This window comes from Ammospiza caudacuta, chromosome 19 (assembly GCF_027887145.1).
Source record: "Ammospiza caudacuta isolate bAmmCau1 chromosome 19, bAmmCau1.pri, whole genome shotgun sequence".
In the NCBI taxonomy this organism is placed as follows: Eukaryota; Metazoa; Chordata; class Aves; order Passeriformes; family Passerellidae; genus Ammospiza; species Ammospiza caudacuta.
The window spans coordinates 8,259,993-8,280,146 of record NC_080611.1 but is presented as its reverse complement, the minus strand read 5'-3'; the positions used below and the strand labels follow the sequence as shown (position 1 = coordinate 8,280,146).

At 44.8% G+C, this 20,154-nt stretch overlaps 1 protein-coding gene across 1 annotated transcript in view; it reads right to left on the bottom strand.

Moving 5' to 3' along the window:
• The window catches only part of HLF (HLF transcription factor, PAR bZIP family member), a 32,009-nt gene extending 12,421 nt beyond the window's left edge, over positions 1 to 19,588 (bottom strand). The window contains exons 1-2 of the mRNA XM_058817099.1: positions 19,399 to 19,588; positions 17,853 to 18,188 (exon numbers count right to left, since the gene is read on the bottom strand). Of these exons, the coding sequence (XP_058673082.1) occupies positions 17,853 to 18,188; positions 19,399 to 19,504 (442 nt within the window). The 5' untranslated portion in view covers positions 19,505 to 19,588. The remainder of the gene's footprint in view (positions 1 to 17,852; positions 18,189 to 19,398) is intronic.
• Between the last annotated feature and the right edge of the window lie 566 nt (positions 19,589 to 20,154).

The window sequence follows — 20,154 nt, the reverse complement described above, 5'->3', positions numbered from 1 at the left end:
GCAGCTAATGGGGAGCCTGAGAGACAGACAACAGATGCTATCAGCAGCACTGGAATACATCCCTGAAGGAAAAGAGGTCACTGGGCAGAGTTACAGAACTTGAAAATCTCCTCTTCTCTTTTGATCTGCTCCGTGCACACAAATCTGAACTATCTGTTGCAGTCACTTCTTACTTTTTTTACATTTTACATTTCACTAAAACAAAGCATACTTTTTATGTGACAATTTATTGAGGGTGATTTGTATAAAATAATCACGTTTTAAGGATTAGAGCTGCCAGAATGGGAACACACTGTTCCCATAATCTAAGGAAGGCTGAGTACATTTTATTTTCTCTCTGCCTTAAATTAGGATCCCCTAATATGTTTTGGGAGTAAAAAATTCCAAACAAACAGCAAAACCCAAAAAATTATATTTGGGTTGTTACAGCCCAATAACTGCAGAGGTCTAACTTGCTTTTATATACTAGCTTTATTGCCAAGGAACACACATAATGTCTGTGCGGTTGTAGATTTTTCTCTATTGATGCATTTATCTCCATTTATAAACCATACAGATGCATCAGCCTGGGTAGCCTGAAAAAGGGGGCAGAGGAAGGAAGGCAACAAGAAGCCACTGAGGGAAAATTCCAGGAAAACAGGCTGTTGAATATTGACACTACCCCTGTGTCTGCAACTACTTTACTGCAGCTGCATAAAACAGGTTTTGGTGCACTTCAGACACAGGAAAATCAGGTAACTTCAAAAAGCAGGCCTAATTAAAAGATATTACAGCACTGAACACCGGGCACTGATAAATTCACTTCTAAATGTGAGGGAGTCACTGAGCACCAGAAAATGGCAAGAAATGCTTTGCTGAGGAGCCTCCAATCCCAAAGTAATGCCTGCAGAGACTTCTGTGCCTCATAACAGCTCTGACATGGACCAGTCAGCTCAACATGCACCAAAACCTTCCCAGAGGCAGTGAAAAAGGCTGGTGATGGAATATCCCTTGAAGAAATCCTGGAATTCTGGTACTTACATTCCTTCTTGTGACCTCCTCTGCAAACCGCCCACAGCCCTGAACTAAGCCTCTGAACACACCACTATGCATGTCCTCAATGCAACAGGCATGCTGAACCTATGAAGATTGTGATCCATGTCAAAACTTAAATCAAAATGCCCCAAGACACAAAAATCAAAGCTCCCTTCATTTATTGTGCAGCGCATTTACTGTGATGCCTTCAGGAGCCATGTCAGCAAAAGGGATCCATATGAGATTGCCCTTTCTTCTAAACACTCTTCCCCCAACCCACAAGTAATACAGATTTTACTCCTGCTATCACACACAGCATAGCTCTCCACTGCCAATTAATGACAAAAAAACCCATTAATATGTTAAGTCAATATATTTTTAAAATTTCAATATATTAAAAATATTTTAATGTAACCTTAAGGCCAGCATGCAGTGACAAATCATTGATCAGTTCTCTGCATACAGGACCATTTAAACATGGGAGTTAGCATTTTATAAACACAGACGAATGGAGAACCACTATTTTAAGCTTATTTGGGAGGGGGGAAGTGCCCTTATCCCTGAGACTTTCTATGTCTAAAACACTTAACAGTGCACATTAAACACAGCAGTGCTTTACAAGCTGAGGTGCACAGAAGCAAATTGACTGCTTGGCTTCCTTTTTATACTGGTGGCTGTCCCATTCTCTGCAGAGACAGCACAGGCCTCACAGCATTCTGTGATCTGGGGCTTTTGGGAGGATTTGGGGGGACAACAGGACAGGACAAAATCCTTCATGGTCTTTCCCCCCTATTTCCAGGTCGTCTGCAGAGTTCCCATGGTGTGCCCCTGCCCAGCACAGGATGGGGTCTGCAGGAGTTGGCCATGTGGAAAAAGGTGATTATTCTGTGTCCACATGGAAGGAGAAGCACTGGACAGCTGGAAAGCACTGCAGGCTGAGGGCAGCAGCAGTTCATAGGCTTGGAAAATTATGTGGGCTTTACCTTTTACACTCCTGTTAACTCTGATTTTCATGAAGTAGGTGGTGTTGCTACAGCAACTGTCATATCACATCATTTCTGCTTTCTCTGTCACAAGGATCATCTTATTTTATCTTAAACTCAGATATGCAGCTTTTCTTCAGCTATTCTAAAGTCCTCTGTATTCTGGATATGAAAAAATTATACAAAATAGAGCTGTGTCATATAAATGTGGTTCTTTTGGTTTTTTTAATGTAGCAAAGGTTATGGAACATTTTTATTTGTTCTCCTTTTACAAATGTATAAGGAATAAAGAAAATGGCCCTGGCAGATTTATGGTGCTCCAGATTTTCAGAAATAAATTAAGATAAGGTCTCACAACGAAGATGTTTCATGCCACCTTTAATGTTCTCTCTACAGAAGCTAACCCCGTGCTCCTGTGCACCTCAGCAGAAGTAACTCATCTATTCACAGGTGAAAACATTTTGCTTCCTCATGCCCAGGCTATTTATGCATCTGCATTCCACAGAACTCACACCCAGCTCAGATGCTGCTGCCCACCCACAACACAACCCCAGCCCTCACCTGCTTGACCTGGAAAGGCACCTCCTGAAGCAGAAATCCCAACCCACCCTTACCTGGTCCAGAGGGTTTGTCCAAGCTGCTGGGACGAGGTGGTCACCCAGCTTTGCCTTGCTCAGTAACCCCAGAATTTGGCTCTACCTCTTTGGCCTCCATTTTGCTGCCTGGAAAATGTCTTTGAGGTTCAATGCACAAGCAAAATTCAATAAAATTCTGATTATGGAAAGGGTCTTTTCCATTTTTGTTATTAACATGCATTCCAATGCGTGCAGTCACAGATCTTCCTTTTAAAAATACAAAAAGCAATGTGGAATAGTAGTAAATATTCAGTTACACCCTTGGGCTACTCAGGAAACAAAAGAAAAGCCCTACCTGTAGTCAAAGCTTATTTCACAGACCTCTCAGCCAGCACAGCTCAGACATCCACATCAATCTCTGCCACAGCCTAAGCTAAGGAGTATTTAGATGTGCTTCTTGCTAAGGAGTATTTAGATGTGCTTCTTGCTAAGGAGTATTTAGATCTGCTTCTTGCAAAGGAGTATTTAGATGTGCTTCTTGCTAAAGAGTATTTAGATGTGCTTCTTCCTGAGCATTTCCAGCCACCTCCAAAACAATCAGTGCAGTCACCAAATTACACTTCATTGCTCCAGACAGGTCCTGGGCAGTTAGAAATCTGCCAGTGTGGATCCTACCTGTGGGCAAGGACTGTATCTAGTGCACCTGGTCAATGGCCACGTACAGAATTAAGATATCTAACAGCCTTCAGCTCCTTCAATTGCTTTGCAAACTTCATTTCAGTGCCCCTGGTACTTGACAACTGTTCTTGAGCTGATTTCAGAGAAATGAGTTTGCTGCAGTCCTGCTGCCCAGCCCACTCCCAAAAGCTTGGGAAATTGTTGGCCAATTCCCAGCAAATTTGGCAGCAAGGCACCCCCAAGTGCTACCAACAAGCTTTGTGAAAACAATGTCAATGAAAGCAGCTCTTCCCTCCCTGGCTGCAGGAGCCTCCTTACACACCAGAGGACCCACGGAGGTTGTGCTGCTCATGGAGCCAATTCCTTGGGCAGGAGGTAGGAAGGAAAAAACAAAAAATATTCACCAAGTCACTGGTTGTTAATGGCAGTCATGAAAGCCATTTCATCCTCTTGTTCTCTACTGGAATTGAGAATATCTCTTCACTTTATCCTAGCCACTCATTTACTATTTTCAGTAATCAAGAGCAAAATTATTTGTTTCACAACTGCACTGTCACTTGACAATCCCTCTGAATTCCAAGTAGACACATCTGGTATTGATAGCCAGCAAGCAGCCATGCACATGGTCTGTCTTAAAAATCAATGCAGAAGACAGTCAGATGTGGACAGCCCAGCTGTCTGCTATCATCTGAGCATTTATTTATTCTTATAATATGCACTGAAAACCAGAACTCTGCTAGAAAGAGCTTTTTTATATTATCCCTAGCACTTATTATGCAAGCAATTTAAGCCTTCCAACCAAGACACAGTAGGAGTGTTTGGGAATCAACAAATTTGCTCTGGCAGCAATGTAACATTCATTACTGGCTTTGAAGTAAGGAGGGGTTTGGTTGGAGAGGGGAATTTCTTTTATTTTCCTAAGAGTATGTTAAAATGTGGACAAAACGCTGGTTGAGGCTGGCTGGGTAGGACTCAGCTGACAATCAGAATGCTGCAGATTTATGCTGGAAGCTGCCTGTCTGTCCCAGCTGAGGGATGCAATCCTGGTGTGTTTTTAGTGTGTAAGAGATCCCCTCTGCCCCTCTCCCCTGGGCTCTCCCTGCTGCTACTGCCACGTTACACACCCACAACCTCTCAGGCCTGGGGAAGAACGGGTTAAACTCAGTGAAGAAGGAAAAACCCAAGCAAGAGAAACACCTTTCCTCTTTCTGCTTAACTGGGTAATTGGTGAGCAGGAACCTACTTGATGAGTTTCAGCAGCTCCTCCAGATCAGCCAGGGCTGCTTCTGAGAGGGGCTCAAGCTGCCAACTGGATAAACACCAACAGGGCACCCCTTGCTAAGGCTTCTGATAAATAAAAATTTCCAGAAGGCAATGAAGCAGTTTGTATTCCAAAGATCCATCCAAACCCAGTAAGAGCAGAAAGCTGAAAAGGCAGAGTATTTTACAGATGTTATATACATCAAGCTGTCTAACAGTCAGAATAAATAGATGAGTTTAAAAGCAAAAAGAGGGGATTAAATAATTTTTACTGCAGTGGAGAGTGGAGCAGTAAAATTCAAATTATTGAATTAACGGGTTCTGTCCTAAGAATTTAAGGGGCCAAGAAAATTCTAGTCCTGCTCTGTACAATCCTCTGGGCTTATTCCTTGATACCATTTATCTATGATGCAAAGATTTTATTTAAGTACTTAGTGATTTTGAGTCCACCTGGCTGAAATAAAAGCACGCAAGGATTGATTTTCACATAAGGATTATCTTGTTCTACCTGTATCAGATGTGTGTGCAAGCACATGAGTTAAAAAAACTAAAAACAAACAGAACCAAACCCTTGGCAAAATCTTGCTGTAATTTCAAACCAGTCCCAGCTGTACAATCACCAAAGCAGCCCCTGTGGCAATCACTGTCCATATTATCATCTTCATTTCTATTTATTCACATCAGAGTTTCAATTAACTCAACACTACAACTGGCAAACAGGCATTTAGACATGCTGGGTTTTAAGATCAAGACTCGAAGCTCTCCCTCGCTGAAGCTCTGCCAGCTGAATCCAGATGAGAGCCTCACCACTGGCTTTCTCCCAGGTTCCCTCCCCTCTGAGGATGCAGAAGAGACTAAGAGGAAGCAAAAATGCATTTATATTCTAAACAACAACATACAGATTTGGGGAAAAGTATTTCAGCTTTGCCAGCGTTGATCTGTTCAGACACAGCTCAAAGTTTTTGATAAAGCAAGCAAAAGCCACAATTCAAGGCTCAATACCACCCATCTAAACCAAACCAACCAAAGCCCTCCACAAACACTGGAGGAGAGGTGTCCCTGTGGAAGATGACAGGAACTGCCCCTCAAACACTGCCCCTTGCCCTCATGTTTTTACCCCTTCCCCAAGCATTTTGCCTTTTTGTACTGCCTTTTCATACAAGGGTGCCCTTGCAGATGTTGGGGTTTCAAACCCAGAGCCAACTTTCCAAAACACACTGCATTTTGAAGAGCCCATTTTTGTTTCACAGAGAAATAAAGGAGCTTGCATCATAAAGCCTTTATCCCCCCACCAAACTCAAAGCTCCCCATACAGTTAAAAATCAAATCCAGCTTTATTTTCCTACATGAGTCAGGCTGCATGCAAACAGCTTCTGAGGAAGGCAGCTTGGGGGGGAGAACTGAAGGAAGAAATCCAGAGAAAAGGAATTCTTCTAACAGCACACTCCTATTTTCCCAGGACATTTGTGAATATTTTCATTTTAAAGCTAGAGGAAAGCCACCCCCTTCCACCCCAAAAGAAGTTTTAAATATTATAAAGACACACAAGGACACACTTTATTATTTTAACAATTACTGCTATTTTCAGGGCTCCAGCACAGTTACTTCCTTCCATAACTGGACTTCAATCAAACCCTAGTGAAGCTTTTGATCTTGGAAAGAGTAACAACACAGCTCTGTTATCAGCACAGAGGGGGAAAAGAGTAGGACATCCAGCATTTTTCAATAAAAGAAAGTTAATTGCTTTGACTTATATTTATCAAAGGTCACAGCTACAAGTTCTGAGTGCACACACATAACAGTGCATACTGACAAATCTCATACAGACTGGGCAAAGTGTTGGGATTATACTATCTGTGTGCATTAAAAAAAAAAAAAGAAAAGAAAAGAAAGAAGAAAAAAGCAGCAAAACAATGCTAGATTACTATCCAAATATACCCCAGTGGATGTCCTGCCAAAGAGCAAATATGTGGCTGTAAGCTCCAAACTGAAATAAAAGCTTGGCCAGCAGCCCAGAGCTTCACTGTATTTTGCTCAGCCAGCCATAATCTGGCAGAACAGAGTGAACACATTTGCAGCCACGTGATGGAGGAGCCCGTCGGGCCAAGCTGATTTCCTTGTGTTGGTTAAATGTGATCTTCAGACTGTACACACCAGCAGCTTGGGGAAACGTGAGAAAGTGGAAAACAACCAGCCACGGGCTGCAAACTGAAGGGCAGCAGGAAAAATTACTTGAGTTTGCTTAAAGGTTTGGGCTGCCAGTGGTGGATTTTAATGAGGTGCTAACTGGGCTCCCAGGGCTGAGCATCCAGTTCAGCTGGATCTCCACTGGAGTTACACACCACCAGCTCCTGCAAGGATGACAGAACCCGGTTTGGAAAAGGCACTGAAAATTCATTGTTGGGACAGGATTGAGAGCTACCCATCAGTGTTTCAAAAATGCAAAATGCTGGGTGGCTCTGAAGTTCACACTGAGGAGACTCAGAGGTGCTCAGGCCTGACAGGATGTGGTCCAGGATGGATGGTGCACAGCCCCCAGAGCTCAGACTGTGCAGACACCCCTTGATCAGCCACTCCTGAACACAGAGAAACAGCCATCAAATGAGACACAACCTGGCCAAAGGATTCAACCTGAAAAACATACAGGATAACAGCTGCCCCCATGATCAGGTACTGTATTTTGATACTAGTGATAATAATGTTTTTAAATAAATGAGTTAGGGACAGAAAAACAGCATCCCTGGCCAGTGTCAGAGCTGCACGTGATCCTTGAGAGCAGATTACGTGTGGATGCAGAAAGAAAAGCCCCCAGATCCAAGACCTCAGAAGTACATCCCTGCTGCAGATAAGAGCAACTTGGCTGAAGCAGCCACCAGAGTACGTAAGAAAAGTGAGATTTGTTTACTTTCTAACAAAAATAAATTGATAAACCAGACACGTGCAGCACCTGCTGAAATCAGAGATGCACACGAGTTGACAATTACACTTGCAGCTCTTTCCTTGCCTAATGACTCCTTTTCACGTGTCCAGAGCTGCTTCCAGACAGAGACTACCACAATTTTCAACAATGACATCAACCGTATCGCACTGAGAAAATTGAGCAGATAAGAGACTCTGGAAAAGTGCTTCTTAAACCTGGTGATGAGCATGGCCCAACTGAAAAATCAGCCTTTCTGTGAGCAGCCACGTGATTATGGATGGATCAACATCAGGCCTTGCAGCCTGGACAATCCGTGCCCCGATTTTTTAAGTGCCAAGGCACCCACAGGCAAGGTGTTTCAAGCAGATACCCAAACCACAGCTGTCCCACATGTCTTACTGAAGGCTAGTGGTTTAACCTCCTCAGAAGGCAGATATGCAGGTTAACATTAAATATGCTGCACTCTTCTCTAATTCTCTCATGTAAGTATAGAGTTGAGTGATGCAGGTGCTCACAAGGTCAGCTTCCTGCTCCCTTTTAATCAATTGGTGTCAAAAAATGCTCTATCACTTCAGAAACAATTCAAAGAATGTTCTATCACTCCAGAAACACCTTCACCTGGTGAGCAAGCCCTGTGGCTTTTTGCCTTTATGAGTTAGCAGAGTAACACACATTAACAACACATGGCTGAGGATCATGACACAATCTAGATATGTGATTTATTAACCTGATCTGTTATTTATGCTCTTCTCTTCCAAGAGAATCAATCTTCACCATGGGCTGAGATATAACTCCTCAGTTTTCAGTGTACAGCTCTTGATACAGAGGGCATAAAGGCCATGCTATGGTCAGTCCCTCATGACTGACCTGCTTGGGTGCCTCAAGTTCCTGGAAAAGTCTGGAAAACCAGAGCAGGAATTAAAACAACAGTGCCCCAAGGTATGTGTAGTTTCACTTGCCAAAGTCTTCACATTCTTTATTAATCAGATCAGTGATCACCCAGTTGGACAGGGTTGTGATTCTGTCCACCCTTTTTTAGTACTCCACCCTCACCCAGCACTAAGCTGAGAGAATTGGGCTGTCTCACAGGGCAAGCCCAGTGTATAAAAAGGACACACCAGATCAAATTACCTCAGGATGAATGCAGCACCAAAAATTAAACAAAAACAAAAAGACAAAACCATTGAGCAAACATACTAGTGTGAAAATTTTACTTTGACATTGATATGCTGCTGTACTATACTTCAAACAACAGTGAGCTCAGCACCTGCAGTTATTTCAGATCTGTATCTGCTTTTTCACTCTTCGAAAAAAAAGGCAGAGGCAGACAAAAAAATTTGCAGCCTTTCCCAATAAACTTTCTCCAACTTAATCTTGAGGAAGCAGGAAGAAACTCTTTAGTGTATTTTTAAACAGTTTTTCTTTTTTAGAGACATTTAATATTGCATATGCCACAGCCAGACCAAACAGATTCTTAGAACTCAGGTAAATGCTACTGTACCAGAAATGGTACTAAAATATCTTCATGCTGTGCTGGAAACAGATTGCAGGGACACAGAGAGGTTCTCTCAGGTTTGTAAATGCCCTACCAAGGATGTACTGGGGCAGAAAGAGCAGGGAAGTCCAGCGAGCACCGCTGCATTACACCGAGAGCAGCTTGTGTCACTACAGCTCTATCCTGACACACCCATATTTTACAGCACAAAATGTACTGTACAATTCACAATGCCAAGAAACTCAACATATCTAATGTGGCAGAAAAACAAAGTCATATCAGGTTAATCCAATTCTTAAATTGCACAACTTTGAAAAGCCAATAGCAAAACAAATCTTCCTCCTCGCTTGTGCTCCCCCAGCCCTCCTCCCAGCGCACATACCCTGCCACGACCTACTTTTCCTCTTTGATCCCTCAACATTTTTAGCCCACTCTCACTCTCCTCTGCTCCTCTCTGACTCCTGGCCTCGCTGCAGCCCAGACCCCGGTGGCAGGGTGGAAAATGTCCCAGATCAGAGGCGGCTCCCTGTGCCACAGCTCGGTGTGCAGGGCGGGACGAGCGGCGCGATGCGCGCACAAGGTCGCTCGGACACCCACCCGCGTGTGACACTGCAATAATTGTGATAAGAGACATCAAATCTGAACTTGGATCACTGCAAGGGAGTTTCAAACGAGGCAGCAGAGCTGGGGTGACTCTGGGAAAGGATACAGCAAGGATGCATAAAGCTGAGACATTTTTTCAGTAAAATAACTGTGCTTGGCTTTGGAGAGGATCAAGACCATTCCATTGCATGGGATCAGAACTTTCAAGATCTTGCTTACAAAGCTGACAGCTCCTTTTCTAAACTCTCTTTATAAATGAAACACCAGAGTCCCACCTAATCACAAAACCTGAGAAGCTGAGGAGTTCCAAGGAAGAAGAATGGCTGAAAAAGTTTGACTCCTCTCCCTCCAACACACACTAAACCAATTAAATTTGGTTTCTTGCAGATTCTTTTCTCAAAGTGAATTGACATTTCATGGTGTCTAAAAGGGTGTCAGCTTTTCTAAAAGCATTTCACACAGATCAGGCATTTTAAAGGTCTTATTTACCTTTTCTGATATAGAAAATGCACATTTGCATTATTCTTCATGCTCAGCAACACATTCCCATCCTATATGCCATCATACATCCACTCATTTATTTTCATGAAATTTTAGGACTGTAATCATTTCTTCAAAATCCCAACTTTCTTAATACATTTGGTTAAAATCCGACAATATAATCAAAAACCACCAAGCAGGAACAGGCAAGAGGCCATACGCGCCTGGCATGTTTGGTTTGTTTTCATAGAAAAATGGTAACAAAACAATATCCCAATGTTCATCTCTCACAGCAAGCAAATGCTGCAGGAGTTCCGTGCCTAGAAGGGCCAGTGCCCCAATCAAGGGCCACAGCTGCAGGGACTGCAGATGTCACCAACATCCAGATTTCCACTATGCAGCACAAAGAGAGGCAGCAGTTGAGGGCTGATTGCTGCAGGGCCCTTCAAATTCAGTTTAACCCTCTCTGTTGTGATGAGGAGGAGGATTTGGGTTTCAGTGCTCAGTTCCTACTTAATAACTTAGTAACACAGCTGGTTTTTTTTAAACAGATTTATTGGTGGAATAAGACAAATTTCCAAAAGCTGCAATGGCGAGTTGGTAAAAATGACTGAATTGTTTTAAGCCATTTTTGCTTCAGCGCAAGCCTTGAGCCTGTGCTTTACGTTCTGCAGCCTTGGTCTTCTACAAGAAGGTTTGGTGCTGGTATTTCAATAAGCTTGCTGTCCTAAAAATATTGATTGCTCCATTAAACACATTTCTGCAGTACTGTGTGTTTTGAAGTTTCACATTACTGTTCCTCCATTTTTTCCACATGCAATTTACAGTTTACTTCCTCTCCACATTTAATTTCTGTTGGAGTGCTTTCACCTGTGCCATGAGTGCTGCATGACCAGCTCACCTCAAAGGCAGCAGTAGTCACATAGACATTATGTTAGCAGGAAGGCCTTGCAAGTGCTTTAAATAGAACTTAAGATCCAGTCATTGCCACACAAATTAATTGATCTTGCTGTGGACAGAGAACCCTGTTCATTCGTTTATTAAATTCAGGAGAACCAACCAGTTCTGTAACGAATTACTTAATCTTTGACCTATTGTCCATAGCCATGTTCCAGAACAAAGAATTTACAGCAAGCTGAGCTCCCTAAGGCTAATTGGAAAAGAATGCTTTTTTTAAACCATTCTTTCTCCATCTTCAACAAATCTTCACCAAACTCTGTATTTTTGCCTCTCTGCTTTATAACTACATATTTAAGGATAACAATTGGTTACAGGTGAGTTATTGCACCAGTTCACTGTTGCTTTTGCTTGTAGGAAACACATATTAATGAACTCATCTGTGGGTTCCTGTTTTGAGCAGCAATCTACATTTGTGTTCCAGTTAACAAGGAGCTGAGTTTTCTAGAACCCTAATGCAATTTGATTTTTTTATTTCCTCCTACAACAGCCATACACCAAAACAAAGAGCTCCAAGATGCTCAGTGCCTGTTTTCATTAAATTGCAAGTAATATGAACAAGAGAATAATGCCAGTGGGACGAAGAGCTAGAGCTGCTTCTCTCCATGTTGAGCAGAGAACCCTGAAGCAAGAGCTTGCCACACCAGAGGAGCTAAGCAATGGTGTTGGAGGGTGCACAACAAAAATCTGGCCCAAATTTAGCCCTGCCAAAACTTAGTTGAGAGAATGGGACAGGGAAACAGAACTGTTCCACAGCTTGAGGCGTGTTAGAAATGTGAGAGGCTGAACAGTATTTTGCATTTGTTTAAAACTTGATGGATAGCAACTCAGTCATGCAAAGCTGAAGTGCTATGAAGAGCACCAGAATAAAAGAAAAAAAAAAGAAAAGAAATGTTGCAACACATGCTGCCTTACACACCTGTGTTAGCTCTCCATACTGCAACTCTCAAGCTCTCAGGACCAAATTCAGCTTTGTGATAAACATAGAGCTTCTTTGTCACCATTTGTTCGCTTTTAAAAAAAATTATACAAGCTGCAAAAACCCATTTGCCATAAATTCATTTTGACACAGTTGTGCATTTTACACTCATTTTCTATACCAAGTGATTATGTATAACTTAGTCCATTAAGTGGAATAGATTTGAGGTTTAAGTAAATGGTTTTTTACAGAGCTTTTATTATCTACTTAAGATCAACCCACAGTTTTTGTTGAAAATAACTTAGCTGAAATATTCTTTTTTGATCACCAGTCTTCTGTGAAATTCAGACAAAATATTGAAAATATATTTTATTTGTTATGAAAGAAAGACTAAACAAAAGGGGAAAAAAAAGAAACCGATGCTCAAGTTTTGCATGATATAAATACTAAACACCTCCATAGTGTACTGCCAGGCAACCAAATGATTTCATAATGCATAAAGTCCTTTTCACTGATGGTGACTAAGTCCTTTCATCCTGTGAAAATTCCACTGGCCACTGAGAGCTGTTACCCCCCTTAAAAAAATTCCAGAAAGATGAATGACAAGAGAGTGAATGGTGACATTTTGCTGCTCCACCTGGGAGGTGACGGAGAGCAGTCAACAAGCTGCCTACCTGCTGAGCAACAGAGAAATCAGGGAGACCACATGAGGAGCAAAGTACTTATTGCTGAGATTAATTGGCAGAATCTGGCCACTGCAGCTTCCACAATTGCCAATTTGCTGTCATAAAAATATGTAGAGCTTGAACAATTTAATGTGTTTCCTAGTAGCTTCATCTAATCAGACAATAGTGGTGTCTTTGTATACGTCTCCTGATGAGGTCTTCTCTCCTGACTATAATATATTGTTTTATGAAAGACTTCAGGGTGTACTCGCTCCTTAAAAAAATCAGATCACTGCACTGAGAACCAATCGCTCTGCAATGCACTTTGAGACGGGAAGCAAAGCTCTGAAAAATATATTGTACTTTTCTAATTAATTGTAACAAGCCTGACACTCCAGACATCCTTGAAATATCTTTAGAGGAGCAAAAAAACCCCCAATCCTAGGTCTTCCCTGTGCTTTCTTCCTAAGTCTGGATAGCCCTTCCTTGCACAAGGACCTCTCCCTGTACACCCAAGATTATTTCACGCTGTTTAATGTTTGAACTCCGAACTAACTTCAAGTTCTTTCACGCTGTCAAGCAATTATTTAACCAATAATCAACATTTAACTGCGAATATTAAAATTAGCTCTCTTGAAGGAGACACAGTGTTCTTGCTTCCAGCATTAACAAGCCTGTGCGTTCAGCACTTTTTCCCCCCCCCCCGTTATCATGTGACAGGCTATTTTTAATATTTGCCTGAATATATTTCGCATCCTCCTTTGATCCGGAGAGCAGTTCAGCGAGGTTTGCCCGCGGATCGCACTGCCGCGGCAGCGGAGCGGCGGCGCAGCGCTCCCATCGGGGCGGCGGCAGCAGCGGAGCCGGGCTGGGCTGCGCTGGGCTGGGCTGAGCCGGGCGGCACAGGGCAGGCACACGTGCCTGGAGCACATGGTCCTGCAGGCAGCCCGGCCTCACGTGAGGCTCAATGTGAAGCGCAGCTCCGGTACCAGCCCGGCCATGCTGGAGCTGCTCATTGCCACCCTCACGTGGGAGGCCAAAGGTCGGGAAGTTCCCGCCGAGAGCCCTCGGCCTCAGGAGAGAAGGGGTTCCTGCAACGCGCGGGGACGGCTTGTAAACAATGATTAAAGCTCAGGAGAGGATTCCACGCACAGGCTGGCAGCTGGGAATGCTGCCCTTGGCTCTGCCAAGCTGTGCTGGAGGAGGAGAGCCCGTTATGGAAGGCAGGGGAAGGAAGGCTGCAATCCAGGGAGTGCTGCACACACACCCTTTGGGGTGCCCTGCAGTGAAGGCACGGAGCAAGAACGGCCTCTCCCAGCTGGCTGCGGTGCCCGGCACAAACACCAGCTCCAAAAGCACTGAAACCCACCCAACGGTGCCTGCTGTCAGTCACTGCAGCTCCGTGCCTGCCCAAGAAGCCAGAGGTAATGGATACTGTGCTCTAGACAGAGTATCTGGACTGAGCAAATACACCACAGCACTTCATAAAAATCTTTGGGGGGGTGGGAGGTGTAAGTGCACTTCACATGGAAACAATTCTCAGCTTTTTGGTTAATGTGCCCCTAATTTTACTTTTTTGCAGATATTGCACATAGGTATATTTCTGCAGTGGATTACAAAGCTTGTTTTGTTTTTTTTTCTTTAATTAAACAATCTTTGGCAAGTAATCTAAGGCACCCAGCCATGCAGGCAACACAGACAGAAGACCATCATCAGAGAACACAAAGAGGGAGCTCTCTCAGAGCCCCCAACAGCCCTGTTCTCCTTTGGAGCAAGGCAGAAACAACACCTGGTTATCACTGTGACACAGCCCCACATCCAAGGCTTTTTGGTGGCAAACAGAAAATTCAGATCTAAACCACAAAATCCCAAAAACCTTCTAGTTAGTATTCTCTGCCAGATCTAGCTGATGCTTCTCTAATTCACACCTTTCAAACCCTTTACAGTACCTGCCCCAACCAGCTCCATCAGGGCTACACGGGGCAAAGAGCCAGGTGAAAACAACCAACTAGTTACTTGCAAAATATACATCCTCCCTTTGCATACAAACAGCTAAAAATTACTCCAAATTTCCTTAAGGACTCTGCATTTAAAAATGGAGATTGACGTTCCACTGCAAGACTACATAACGTGTACAACACGAAGAACCACAAAAGTGTGTTTGCAGTAATGGGTTACTCTGAAAGCTTCATAAAAATCTGAAAACCTTTTTCTGAGGAGACCACAGATTTCAACCAACCTGCCAGCATCCAATACCAACACAAAACAGGAGTTTTAAATGCATCTACCCATGACACTGAATGTTGGTCTGCAATGCTAAAAATAAATTAAAATACTATTTTTTATTAACAAAATCAGCACTGTGAAAGATAAATACATGGTTTCACTCTTGCAAGTCATTATCCTGTGTCCCTCATCAAAACAAAGCCAGAAATTTCTGTAACTATATTCCCTGAGCAGAAATGTATGGGAAGTAGGTGGTGGCTCTGTTCTTTGCAGATGATAAACTGATGAGCCTAAACATCTTTCCATCAACCAGACAATCTGAGCTGAAAATACAGAATCCTTTTTGTTGCCATTACATTTTTTAGCAGGGAGAAAGTAAATCCGTGAGGATTTTGGTAACGTCACGTCCACAGTCAGGGTCAGCAGAGCTTTGCTGAGCCTGATGACACTCAGGGAATGCCAGTGCAGATCTCCTGATCTCTTCCAGACACGGCACAAAACACGTTTGGGCAGCACCACTCACTCCTACAGACAGATGAGGCTTGTGCTGGAACACACGCACACAATTATATCTCCTCATGCTGCTCTCCCATGGACCATCCCCTGAGTCCCAGAGGCTCCACGTGCAGGGGGATGTGTCCCCCCAGGGATGTCCCCCCCGGCAGGGCACAGCCAGGCTGGCAGCTGTCACCACCTGCACGTGAGCCCGGTGCCAACCCAGAGGGACAGGAGCAGCACAGGGCCGGACCCTCCCTCTGGCCCCACACGCTCAAACAGGCGCCCACTGCAAGGCAGAACTCAGAAAACACACCACTGAATATTCTAGAATTACTATCACCTAAAACAGTCACTTTTCCTGGAGGTAGTAGGATCACATGGAATTAATCTGTATTGAAATTGGAAGTATATTATTGATATTGGAAGTATACTACGACTTGTTCTTTGCTTTATTACCGTAACACAAATCACAACACTATACTGGAATGCTAGCTCACACCAACTAAAAACCTTTCTTTATGTGAAAATTCTAAAAATCTATTTTAAATGCTCTAAGATATATTAAGCAACAGGCTCCATTACAATGATTTGAACATTTACCTCCCTATTTCAAAGCAGCACATTTGCCTTGGCCCTTTTATGATAACTCTTAAATGTTTTTACTTTTACTAAATTGTAAAAAAAAATTTATGCTCTTATATTCTCAAACTTGCTCGAATGCTAAACTGTGAGATGGTCTTCTCTTCAGTACTGATTGTCAAAGAAAGGTTTTCACATGACAGCACATAAAAATTTCAACAACCTGATGATAAACCAGACTTCAGTTAATGAAGCCGCACTTCCTATCTGCAATGGGGGACAAGAAAATATTATTTAAGAACTGAAATGAGCTCCCTTAAAAAAAAAAAAAACAAAACACCAAAACATTTAATGAAAATATCTATTCTTGTTAAGGCAAGATGGTGTTGGGAAAAATACCTGCAAATTTAGATGTTTTATCCTACCCCAAGAGACATAATGTCCTTTACAACAGTAAAAAAGTGCACTGTGAGATAAGTTTGTAATCCCAAGCTGCAAAGGGCTCAGGATAAACTGAAAAAAATCAATGAGTTGAAAAGTCACACAGATAGCTGATTACAAATAAATTCTGACAGGTGATCATTAAAAGCCTGGCTCACTACTAGGCTCCTCTGAAAAACAGAGAGAATGGGGACAGATTATCTGCTTTTAATTTTGTGCGTGCACAAGTGACAAAAAACGATGTAGCACATATGCACTATTTTTAAAGCTGGCTCAGAAAAAGCAATGGGTTTCATGTTCTGCTCTTGCCTACTCCAAATATATTTTAACTTTGGACACCCTTATAAGTTATTAGTTAACCATGAAAAGCCTTGAAACTGAAACACAAAGCAAAGTCAAATCCACACAAAGTAAAAGTAAGTAAATGAAATCCATGACTAAACACACAGTTCTGATGGGGGGGCCAAGGAGTATGCTGACAGGTTTGGGGAGCTTTTGGGAATATTTTCTTTTTAACAAGATAGGAATGTTGCAGACTTATAAGACATTTCTATTTCATCCTGCTCCACAACTTTTGCCTCTCTATTTATTTATTTAGCCTCCTTATCAGATGATTCTGACAATGACTTCGCACACTGAGCATGGCAAACGATCAAGCAGAAGGGAGAGGAGTGGTTTCCTGCTGCCAAGAGCACACTTTGCTCCAGCACACCTCATGTGAGCAGAAGAGCACAATAAATAAGTCACTCTGTATTTTTTTTTAAGGAAAAAGGCAAAGCTCCATGTTTCCCAAACTTCAATGTTGACACTCTTCCACTGCCCATGATCTCAGCCATGCTGGTGTCAAGCCAGAGGAGTTACTCTGGATTCGAACTGGTGTCTCTAAAGGGATGATCTCAAGTGCTAATAAAATAATAAAAGACTTCCACTGACATCAGACAGGCTGGAATTGTGCATTGCAACCAGGCCTTGGACTCCATGGTGTTTTCTTAAGCGTAAGGTGACTACAGATGCAAGTTATGAACTCAGGTCAGAGTTACACTCAGTTTATGCCAATTTAAGCAAGATTATAATGTTGTTCCAAAACTCAGTTCCTGTGGCAAATTTTACTTTGCTCAGTAGAGAGTAAGATTACGGCCAAAATTTCAAGTAAGAAGCATTAACCTTTAACTCCAGAGTAACTGCCCACTCCTGCGTCTCACATCAAATATTGGCTGAAGGAATATTCTCTTTCACAGTCCTTTTCCCTGCTCTTTTAACACTGTGCCATCTATGCCATTCTGTCTGTGGTCTTTTTACTTGCTAACAGCTAAAATACCAACTAAGATAGCCAAGTTTCCATGGAATTCCCAGAGCTTTCCTTCAATAATTTAAACAAAAATCCTGGTGGAGCAGCTTAGTGATAACTGGAGCTCTTGTTTTTATTTGCTGGGGTGTGAGTGACAGGAATCCTCTGGGCTCTAAGCTGCCTGGCAGCTGCACAGGGAGAAGCAGTGATTTACAGTGGGGAGGAGGGGTTCATGCCAGATTCCACAGGGGAGTTCTGAGGGCTGATTTACCTGGTCTGACCGGGCTCTGCATGCAGTTCTGCGACACCATGCCTGGGTGGACTGAAGTAGAAGCCCTGCTGCTGAGGTCCATGACAGAAGGTGATGCTGAGGTAGCTTGCTGGAGACCTGACTGGTGTGGGCTAGGCTCGTGCTGGTTTGGGCTGGGTGGAATGCCATTTTCTGAGAGGAATTCTTCCAGGTCCATGTATTCCAACTGGAAAGTGTCTCCATCATACGGCAGTGTCTTGTCCCATAATGTTGGACCCAAGAAAGCCGACTGAGGGACTGTGGTACCAGTGCTGTCATCATCTAACTTCTTCTCTTTGTCTTTTTCTTTACCGAATGCTTAAACAAAAACACATAAACATGTAAGAATTCAGTAATTAAAACATGAACTACTACTACTTCCATTATTTCTACTCTACTCTCAGATGTAAGAAAGGAATATTCTCTTCAAAAAGTAACTCCTTTGACTCACTCTGCTTGGAAGAGAATTGAGGGGTCATGTCACTGAGCACTTTTGTGGGAACCAACCACATTTTTGAAATTGCCCTTTGTTTTTAGTTAACAGTTCCACTCCATGCACAGCTTTGAATGTTAGCATCAAAAAGTACTCAACAGACTTAAAAGTGAACATTTAAGTATTCCAGCAAACTGGAAGCCATTGATATATTCTGTTGAAAAGGGACAGTCTTAGCCTGAAATCCCTGGGATCCTATGATTCTTCTAAACTAAGATCCCAATCTTGTTAGCCCTGGCACAAGCAAAATAGTCCTCAAATTCTGCACTTCTAAATGTTACTAACATACAGTGGCAAAGGCTGACAGAACACAGTTTTGATGTGCAGAAGACACAACAAAATATTCAAAGGTAGAAGTAAAAAAAAAAAAAAGCTTAACTGAGGCTTCCTCATTTCTACAGCCCCCAGTGATTTCAATGCATGTTTTGGAAGGGAAACGCCTGATTTCTCTGCAAGATCTGCAAGGATCTGAACTCCTAAAGCTTCCTGTCAGCTACCAAGCCTTCGCAGCATTTTATTTTTAACCTCATACAACAGCCCCGGTGAAATCCTGCGAGTCGCTTGGCAGTGGAACTCGGAAAGACGAGGAGGCAGAACTGCGAGACCTTCCCTGGGTTTCTGCTTTTCGTGCGCGCTCGATCCGCTCGCCATACGCGGTACGGGTATTCGCGAGCGGCCTCCCTTCCCGGGGAAACCACAACTTTCTCCCGGTGAACCGGGGGACGCGGGGCCGGGAGCGGTTTGTTGTGGGGCCTGGGATAGGGATGCCGGCCCCCTTTCCCCGAGGCACCGAGCGCCCTTGGCGTCCATCCACCGGGGCCGGCGATGGGAGCACGGAGCGCGTCCCGTTAGATGGAGCCGGGGCGGCCGCCGCTCCCGCAGAGCGCCCCGAGCGAGGCGTCCCGGGGCTCCATCGCCGGGGGAGCACCCGGGGCGGGGGGGCCGCCGAGGGACGGGAGAAAGGGAAAGCCGTGGGGCGGCCCCGAGTGACAGCGGGACCGGGGCGCACTGCGAGGGGTCCCAGGGAAGCCTCACCGTCTTCGTGAGCGAGCGGCAGCTTGAGCGGGTTTTCCAGCAGGGACTTCAGCACGCCGTAGGTGGGCGGCAGGAACGGGGGGTTCAGCGGGAGCGGCCGCGACATGGTCGGTGGGGGCTGCCCGCGGCGGCGGGGAGGGGGCAGCTGCGCGGCGAGCGGTTCCTTCCCCCTTGCTGTAGCCGCTGTCGCGGCGCGGGTGAGCCGGGCGTGGGGCCGGGCCGAGCGCCGGTGGCGAGGGGCGCTGGGGCCGCGGGACAGGGCGCGGACCGGGCGCGGGTCAGGCCCCTCCGCCGCGCAGCTGCTCCGCCGCCGCCGCCGCTCCCGCCGCCCGCTCTGCGCCGCTCTGCGCCCGCCCGCCCCGCGCCCACGTGCAGCCGCCGCCGCCGCTGACGTCACGCCCGAGAGCGGCCCCGCCATTGGCGCGCCGGCCACGCCCCTCCCCGGTAGCGGCCCCGCCCCCCGTACGCCCCGCCCCGGCACGCGTGCGGCCGGTACCGGGGTGGCACCCCGGGACACCCGCCCCGAACCCCCCGCGGGCCGCAGCGCCTCCCCGGTAACCGGGAGGAATGTGTTAATGACATGTTAATGAGCCTGAACGTTTGACCCCGCTCGGGGCATCCGAGCGCGGCGGCTCCCCCCGGGCAGCGGGACCCGGCGCTGCCGCGGTGTGAGGGGGCCGGGCTGCGGGGCACGGCGGGTCCCAGCCGTATCTAAGGGAACCGGCCGTGGGCTCTGCGCGCGTCTCCCACCGAGCT